At 47.0% G+C, this 10,000-nt stretch overlaps 1 protein-coding gene across 1 annotated transcript in view; it reads left to right on the top strand.

Moving 5' to 3' along the window:
- The window catches only part of cog6 (component of oligomeric golgi complex 6), a 39,548-nt gene that overhangs the window by 10,388 nt on the left and 19,160 nt on the right, over window positions 1-10,000 (top strand). Inside the window, exons 5-8 of the mRNA XM_062552405.1 lie at window positions 4,095-4,206; window positions 4,893-4,975; window positions 6,906-6,976; window positions 8,130-8,223. Of these exons, the coding sequence (XP_062408389.1) occupies window positions 4,095-4,206; window positions 4,893-4,975; window positions 6,906-6,976; window positions 8,130-8,223 (360 nt within the window). The remainder of the gene's footprint in view (window positions 1-4,094; window positions 4,207-4,892; window positions 4,976-6,905; window positions 6,977-8,129; window positions 8,224-10,000) is intronic.

Here is a 10,000-nt window from a genome sequence, read left to right as displayed (position 1 = left end):
ATGCTCAGGAGATTGTACAGGTATAGGAGTTGATTAGTGTTTCCTCCTCTCATTGGCTGAAAGTACGCAGTGATTAACCTTCCTACCGCTCATTGGCTGAAAGAATACACTGGTCTGATTTGTGGCTCTCTGATGTGATTGGGGCAAGAAGGGGTCCAGATGAGAAAATGGATAAGTGAAAATATTATGGGATGTTTTTTATTTTTCCTGTATTTATCAAGAGTCAAGAGGATAATTCCCTTCCTTGCCGTAAATCCGCTCATAATTCACAAATCCATTAAAAGCTATTTGATGACTTCTTCGGTCTGAATAATTTGCAGTTGATGTGCAAAAGAAACGGATGGTGGTATGAATAATACGAGTCCTCAGCAAAGGAGCAGAATCAGAAATGAGACCGCTAAGCACACCGTCGAAGTCAAATAGACTGCATCGCGAAGGTATCATTCCACTTGACGAACGCGGTTTCCTCTCGTCACGCAAACACATCGACGCAAATGGAGGAGACAACTCTGAAGCCCATTCCATGCTGATCAGGCCCTCTCAGTCACTACCTCCCATATGTTTTCATTAGTCGACGGCCAAACAACCCTTGACAAGCTCCGTATGCCGTTGCTAATCACGGTCGGCTTGTGCCGTTGGCAAACAGCTTATCGTTGAGTCAGAAGTATTTTTTTTTGGATTAAATGACATGTCGATAATATAGCCGAGACGAGTGCAATGTGTTACATAATTAAGAGCGGACCCTATGTGTATAAGCATGGCATAATTAAGGCGGGCAGGAGCTCATTTGTCTTTGTTTGGTGTTTCAAAATTGAGTTGTCAGAGAGTAATTGTGTTTTCCTGATGTAGTCACACTGTTTTGATATCATTACCCAGAGAAGGCTGTTTTTTTTTTCGTTGGGTCTTTCACCCAAACACAGGGTGGTGTAAGAATGTCCGCTTTCACCTTAGGCATCCCATCCTACGCAGACTTGCTCACACACACACACACAAATTCACACGCACGTACACTTTGCAGGTGGCCAATGGAAACTGTCTCGTAGCGTTGATCTACGCTCAACCGTGTGAGATATCCGCCCCTCTCCCTCCTCACCCTGGGCCCTGAGTTATTCCTCAGGTCTGACGTGCCTACTGAAGTCAGCCTCCACAGGTGGCCTGAGTGCGTGCGTGCGTGCGTGCGTGCGTGCGTGCGTGCGTGCGTGCGTGCGTGCGTGCGTGCGTGCGTGCGTGCGTGCGTGCGTGCGTGCGTGTGCTTTGAATGAGCTACATTCACTAGATTATGCCTCTATTGTGGGCTTCAGATTTTCAATATCCGTCACGTGACCTCTGGCGTGACCCGACCCCCTTGGAGAAGAATGTGTCCCTGAAACATGAGGAATAACGCCGTGTGTCAGGCAACAAAAGGCAAACGACATGAACATACGCCCCCATCCTTCCCCCAAAACATGTGAACTCACAAATATGCTCTCTCTCTCTCTCTCTCTCACACACACACACACACACACACACACACACACACACACACACACACACCAAATGTTAAGGAGAAAAGTTTCTGAGTAACAAAAGAATAGCAACCCCTCCCCCCACCCCCCATAAGAAGACAATCTACTGATAATGGCATGGCAGCGCAGTGAGCTCGGAGCTCGGAGTTTATTCATTGCCGACACGCGCCGGGAGTGTGAGGGGAATTCCAACGAGGCTGACGGAGCGGACTTGAGGAAGCGGAGAAGGGTGTGTGTGTATGTGTGTGTGTGTTTGGACTGCGCGCTCGTGGGACCTGCCTGAAGGCTAATTGAACAACACTGACTAATGACTTGTGAGGTAGAACAGGCCTCCTATATGGCGCTGTGTGTTAGTTAGGCAGCTTCCCTTATCACTTTCACTTAAGAAAGCCCTCAACGGCCCAGTGGAGTTCTGAGGAAATTGCATCACGTACGGCTTAAGCGAACCAGCAATATGGAAACAGGCATGTTTATACACACACGCACACACACACACATCCCCCCCCCCAAAAAAAACCCCACAAACAGACAGATACATGCCTACTCGCACACCACATACTGTGAGACAAGGACACTCACTGTATTCTCTCACTGAAAATCCAGCACAGTTTACAGCAGGGGGATGCGTCATCCATGTCATAATGATGTGCAGATGGGTGTGTGTGTGTGTGTTTGCGGCTCACCCCTCAGATCTCCCCCACGTCCTGTCCCGTGGCGAGTGAATCACACACACACGGATTTAAAGGAGAAGGCTGAGAAGCGCCCGAGTGGGTTGACACGGTTTGTCTACATCTGCTGAGTCTGACGAGGGGAGGAGTGAGTTGTGAGTTTACGCCGTTTCGCGAGGGGGGGCACAGGTCCAGTTCTGCTGACCGGCCTCCGCATATCTCTGGGACCAGATGTCTTTCAGCTGTGTGTGTGTGTGTGTGTTTGTGTGTGAAGGCCAGGGAAACGCATGAGCGGGAGGGGAAAGTTCTGTCAGACAGCCACCCATTTGAGTGCTCCTCACACCAGAGCAGCACAGGCTTTCTTCATCTTATCAACAACTTTGCCGTGTTTCGTTTCGACTCCAAGACAGAGCCCAGGTGTATGTATGTGTGTGTGTGTGTGTGTGTGTGTGTGTGGGTGTGGGTGTGTGTGTGTGTGTGTTTGTGTGTGGGAAACCTTCAAAGGTCTTGTTGCCTCTGCTTGAGTAAGCCATGCGCTGACACACAGGCTCAGCGTCGAGCCCTCACTCACACCAAAAGCATATGCCGAGATCCGACAGGGAGCAGGGAGAGGGTAGGAATGAAAAGTATGGAAGAGGAGGGGATGGCTCTCTCTCTCTTTCTCTCTCTCTCTCTCTCTCTCTCTCTCTCTCTCTCTCTCTCTCTCTTTTTTAAAAGTGAAGAAGTGAAAGGAAAGGGGCCCTTGTATGGTATGGGCCGGGGTTGTTTTGTGTGCGTCAGGGGGCTGCACTGTGAGTTCTCGCCTGGAGGAGTGCTGTTGCCATGGCCACTATTGTAGCGCCACGGCAGCGGCTGATGGAGGTGATGACAGATGTGCCTCTATCTCTGGAGGTTCCAGAGGCCCCCGTTCGCTCGCTCGCGCTCGTGCTCCCGCGCGTTTGTGTTGTGTACAGCAACGTTTCTTTCTATCTTCCTCTCCTCTTTCTCTCCCTCTCTCTCTCTCTTTCTTTTCTCCTCTGATCATTTGTTTCTGTTTCTGTCCTGTCTCCCTTTTGGCTTCCTCTCTTCCCCTCTTTATCTCCTCTCTCTCTTTCTCTCTCTCTCTCTCTCTGTTTTTCTCTCTTAGTGTTTTCCTTGTGTGATGCACCTCTCTCCCGCCCTGCTGATTTATTTATTCTTCTCTCTCTCTCTCTCTCCCTGTCTCTTTCTCTTTCCTTGGTTTCTCTTGCCTCCCTTTCTCCCGCTCTCCTGTTCTCCTCTGTGTGACTGATATCCCGCTCTGAACATTATAATCTCCAGTTTACCCAGGTAGTGCACAGAATCTAAATGTGGCCAAGTCAAGCATAGCAGGGGAGCGTGACTGCCACCTAGTGACTTGTAAATGCGCATGCACACATATAGACATATACGCACACACTCACACACACACACACACACACACACACACACGCACACACGCACACATACACATGCACACATGCACATGGACACACATACATACATTTGTATTCTTGAAATGCATTATTGAATCCATTCACACACAATTGTGAATTATTAATGTGATTAACCCGTTCTGTTTCTCTCCACATAAGCAGCTCACACCCTAAATGCCTTCCTGATTCAGTGACTGTTGGTGTTCATGTGTTCAGGCGCAAAGCTTTTCCTAATCTTTTGCTGTTTTTCTGTTTTATTCTTTCTCTCTCTCTCTCTTTCTCTCCCTTTCTCTCTCGCTCACTCTCTCTCACTCTCCCTTTCCTTCTCTCTCTCTCTCACTCACTCTTTCTCTCACTCACACTCTCTCTCCCTCTCTTTCTCTCCCTCTCTCTCTCTCACTCTCTCTCGCTTTCTTTCTCTCTCTCTCTCTCTCTTTCTCTCTCTCTATCTCTCTCTCTCTCTCTCTCTCTCTCTCTCTCTATCACAGTCATCGTCTGGAGGTGCGGGCCCAGGTGGCTCAGGCGTTCCTGGGCAAGTTCCAGTTGTCCAGCGAGGAGATGGCCACACTCCGCACAGCCAGAGACGGACCGGTCACCGAGGTACCTGATAACGCTGACCCCCTCCCTCTCCCGCACACACACCTGTCCATCTCCACCACTCTCATCACTAGATCTGTTCCAACACGTCAGTTTCTCAGACAGCAACCACCTTAGAGAAGCTGATAGCATAGCATTGTTACCCACCATAACTCGTCACCTTCGCTGCCACAACAACCCACAAACCCAGACAAACAAAAGTATCAGATAGACCCCCCCTTCATCCCCCCCTACATCCTCAAACATCTTATTTCCGCCAGACATGATTCATCACCATGACCACATTCATTGCAAACCATATCCTCATCCAGCATCGTGATAGACACTTTTAAATATCAACCCCCCCCCCTCCCCAAATAAAAAAAAGATAGAAAAAGAGAACAAAACATCCTCCGGCAGCATCCCTGTTCGTGGCTGTGTAACACGACTCTTCTGTTAGCCAAATGGCGGTCGCCCGCCTACGTTGGCAGTGCAAGATGAACAGTCAGATCCATTAGGGTGGTGCTAGCACATTTGCAGTGGGCCTTAATGGAGTGTGGGGTTACACGGAGGTGTCTGTGCAAACCCTCACGCTCTCCCTCAATCACTGAGTGAGATTTAATGAGGAAATTGGCTGCAATGAGAGTGCTGTTGTATTTTGGTAAGTCGTTTTTTTATAAGTATATATATTATATTTTTTCCCCTTGCAGGACTTTTTCAAGGCGTTGAATCGGGTGAAGCAAATCCATGAAGATGTCAAGGTTCTACTGAGGACCAACCAGCAGACAGCAGGGTGAGAAGCAGACACACACACGCACAAATAGACACCTACACACAAACATACAAACACACACACACACACACACACACACACACAAATAAACATCTACACACACACACACACACACACACACACACAAATAAACACCTACACACAAACATACAAACACACACACACATACACACACACAGGTGCTCAAGCACACATACACACACACGCTCACCCTCTCACCCCAAACATGCTACACACCCACAAACGAGCACACGTTCACCCCGAATCCATTATGCACTCCTACAGCTGTGCGTCACTCTCACTGTCAGGTTGCTATTAGTGAAGTGAAATTACTTTTTCCCCCGTGAAACGCCCCCCACTCCCACCATCCCTAAAAACTAAAAGGTTAGGAATAAATTTCTCCGCCAGTGTCATTTTGAATCATCTCACTTTTTTTCCTTTTTTTTCGCGTGCCGTTCAACCTCGATAAGCGTGACAGCTCGCAGTATGTGATGAAACTACACATTAGGCGCAATTAGGTGAGGAGCGGGCTTTTTCCCCGAGTTACCTCTTCAAAGGATGTCAATCCGCCGCAGAAACACCTGCTTGGAGTGAAAGACGTGTACAAAAGGATAACTCGGGTTTAGTCTGGTTTGATCGAAGCAGCAAAGCAAACGGGATGGTTGCCTGTACATGACTGCGGAAATGTTGCACAGAAACGTTTTGTGCCACATGAACCGTGATGTTAGTGTAATCCAAATAAGTTCATTTAGCCGAATGTAGCTAAAGAGTTTTTTTTGTATTTTAAAATAATATCTTCAGTAGTAATAGTAGCTCATCAACTCGTAACAGGGTGAACGGCACGTATGCATTCGCTTCGCGGCCCTCTATCGGCTATAACCACACTACAGTATGTAAGTTTATGTCGGGTAGCGGATCTGTAGTTTGATGGAATGAGACATAAGAAACTACAAATTTGACTTGCTTCGATGTCGCAATACTTCATACTTTCATAAAATCATGCAACATACTCTACCTTGTCTCTGTGGACATCATTATTTGCTGGATAAACAAATAGTGTGCGCGCACGACAGAGGAAAAACAATTTAGTGTAGTGTTACTTTACACCTAAAGGAGCATTCCGGCCATTTTTCACATAAATCTGTTTCTCTGTTTACCGACACTACTCTGAGTTGTCTTTTAATGTCCTTATTTACAGGCTAGACATTATTAGCTTCTTACCTTTACATGTTTCTACTGCTGACTTTCTGAATCTATCCTCAGAAATGTGATATTGTGTCAATTTTCTACTTATAAGAACATTGTGTACAATGTGATTTTACAGTAGTGAATTACTACTTAGTGCTATAAGATCGATTGGGCATGATGTCATCACAATGCTAAGAATTCTTTCTTCAATACCAAACAGTATTAAAAGGATGATGCATTAAAACAGAGAAACATTCTGTTAACCAGAGCAACCCATTTGTGCTTTTTCACGACGAAGACTAGTGAACTGTTGTCACAGTCATGTTTAATAAAGGTGGTTTGATAAAGTTTTTTTATTCCAATTAGAATTGCACATATAACACACCTTGATTGGAAAAAAAAAAAAAAAAGCCAAACCGCAGAATTTTGATTGCAATGAAAGAGCCGTGTAACTGTATACGGTCAATCTGAGAAATTCTAAAGCTCTTAAGAGCACCTGATCGGAGTAGAACATACCCCATGTAAACAGACGGCAGAAGTTTTTCAATTGGAATGACAAAATAAAAACTGTACAAGTAAACTCACCCTGTGATGTGTATATTAGGGTTGCAGCACTGTTGTGGTTTGTGTCTTGTGGGAAAGTGTGTGTGTGTGTGTGTGTGTGTGTGTGTGTGTGTGTGTGTGTGTGTGTGTGTGTGTGTCTCTGCTGTGTGTGTTAAGTGTTGCTGTGCTGTGTGTACAGGCTGGAGATCATGGAGCAGATGGCTGTGTTGCAGGAGGCATCCTACGAGCAGCTCTACCGCTGGGCCCAGAGTGAGTACCGATAGACACACACACACACACACACACACACACTCCTCATACACACACACACACACACACACACATACTACCAAACACACTTCTCTCACACACACATGCACACACTACCACACACACACACACTACCAAACATACTTCTCTCGCACACACTACCACACACACTTCTCTCTCTCTCTCACTCTCTCACACACACACACACACACACACACCTCACACACTGACTCACAAAGCTGCTCACTCCCACACATGTTTGCAGTAATGTCCACTCATCTACTGGCTCTCCCACACACACACACACACACACACACACACACACACACACACACACACACACCCCTGCCCGTCCTACACATGCTGTCTCACACTAATGACATTTGGAAGCAGCTCCCCTCTCTCATATACAGAGACACAGAGCCGACACATGGCTAACATCGCACTGGGTTTTTGTGAATGTAACAGGAAGTGATAGAGCTCAGGGGGATACTCGTGCAACTCATTTCCCAGATGATGTTAGCGTTTAAACTCTACATGCAAAGAATAAAATAAGATGAATATTATCCTATAAAGGTTTTATAGTGTATACATTATAGCACAATTAATTTTGTAGTGGTATTTTGTTAGCTGCATATAAAAATGGAATTGCATAAAATGTCCTCAGTGTAATTGCAGTGAGATGGTGTCACCCTCAGATATAGAAATGTGTGGGTCAGCACGTTAGTGAGTGGGGGGAGGGGGGAGGGGGGCTGGTGAAGGAGTAGTGAACGTTGATATGCACTGAATACTGATGGGCCTCAATGCAGATTGCACATTAGAAAAGCATTTGCTCTCATTTTCCCTCTCCACTCCTCTCTCTCTTCCTCTCTCTCTCTCTCCCTCTTTCTGTTTCTCTCCACTCTCTCTCTCTTCCTCTCTCTCTCTCTTTGTCTTACTCTCTCTCTCTTTCTCTCCACTATCTCTCTCTTCCTCTCTTTCTCTCTCCTCTCTCTCTCTTTCTCCACTCTGTCTCTGTCACTCTCTCTCTCATCACTTCCCTTCCAATCCCCTCCCTGTCCTCCAAATTCCTACTTTCACTCTCTTTCACTGCCTCCCTCCCTCCCTCCCTCCCTCCATCTTTCCACTCCTCCATCCATCCCTCTCTCTGTAGACGAGTGCAGAGGCTTGACCCAGGAGTCGTGTGACATCACCCCTGTGCTGAGTCAGGCCATGGAGGCGCTACAGGACCGGCCCGTCCTTTACAAGTAAGTAACCGCACGCACACACACACACACACACACACACACACACACACACACACACACACACACACACACACACACACACAGACAGACAAGCACACACGTGCATGCACACACGCACACACACAGACAGATTCACGCAAGCACACGCACACACACACACAGACACGCATGCACGCACGTACACACAGACACACACGTGCAGACTCACACACGCACGCATGCATGGACACACACAGACACACACGTGCACACTCACACGCACGTACGTACGTACACACACACAAGCGCACACACTCACACACACAGGTATGCACACACACACACACACACACACACACACACACACACACACACACACACACACACTCTCATTGACTCTGACACAGGCTTATCCATTTCAAATGAGTAACCATACATGCAGTCACCCACTGATGTGTCCCCCACCCACACATAGTCAAATATAGTCACCACATTGTGCCTCTGTTTTTTTTATGAGTGAGTAACCACCCACACACACACACACACACACACACACACACCATTTACTTCTTTGAGCATGATTTGAATGGATTTAGAAGCACTGCATCAATCATACTTTAGACGTTTTTGAACACTGTTGATGCTGTTGCTGTCATTTGTGTTGATTTGGTACAAACAAAAACACCACCCTCCAAATGTAGATCAAGAACTTTAGTCAATGACATGAGAATGTCACAGCACTTTTTAACAATGTGTAGTTCTAGACCAGAGATGACCGTGATCATTGGCTTGTCACCATTACCTTTGGGTTGTTCCCTTATTTTGGAAGACTAATTCAAAGTGGCACAGGTACGCAGTAAGAGCACTTTCATACCACTCTGACATGGGCCTGCCTTCAATAGGCCAGTCACCTGTAAGGACACATGCTCTTACCTTGGCAAGTGACATAACACACACACACACACACACATACACACACACACACACACACACACACACACACACAGTCTCCATATGAATACCCCATAACTGAATAACTGCCGTTAGCACTGCAATGAATCCCACATTCCAGGAGCAATCATTAACATCAGTTGACACAGAATATATGGACACATTTAGGGCAGCTCCTGGATCTCACCACAAGGGGGCACCCCCACCATGTCATCTGTTGCCATACAAACACACAGCCGTAGGCTGATTTATCAGCTATCTCCAGTCGGGCTGAGGAGAGCCAGTTCACTATTTGTTTGTTCGAGTGAAGGGGCTGTCTGCTTGTGTGGCTGCGTGTGGAGATATAGCATGTAGTTTTGGCTGAATGAAGATGTAAGCGTATTGTGCGGGCAGCAGATAGTCTAAGCTGTTATCAGAAGGTGCCACACAGACCATTCCTGTCTGCCGTTGCGTTCTGGGAAACGGCAGAATATTTGGGTTCCTTCACCCTCTCTTCCTCTCGCTTTTCTTTTCAGTCTTCCTTCCTTCCTTCGAAAAAAAAAAAAAATAGCCTGCTTGGAGGTCTCTGTGTTGGGAATTCACTGTTCGTGTGTGCGTGCGTGCGTGTGTGTGTGTTATGTTTACACCTCATCCACTGGTGCAGAGATCCTCTCTCGCTCTCTTTTTCTCTCTTTCTCTTTCTCTCTGTCTCTCTCTTTCTCTCTCTCTCTCCCTCTCTCTCGCCATGCTTCTTCCTCTTTCCCCCGTTATTCATCCTTTGCTTCCCTTATCTACTAGCAGTGGGCAGCCCAAGGTCATTCGGGAGCTCAAGGTGAAGAGGGGGACGGGGGGGGCAAGAGGTGGGGGG

This window comes from Sardina pilchardus, chromosome 13 (genome assembly GCF_963854185.1).
Source record: "Sardina pilchardus chromosome 13, fSarPil1.1, whole genome shotgun sequence".
Classification (NCBI taxonomy): Eukaryota; Metazoa; Chordata; class Actinopteri; order Clupeiformes; family Clupeidae; genus Sardina; species Sardina pilchardus.
The sequence above is the reverse complement of the archived record's forward strand: the minus strand, read 5'-3'. Positions and strand labels throughout refer to the sequence as shown.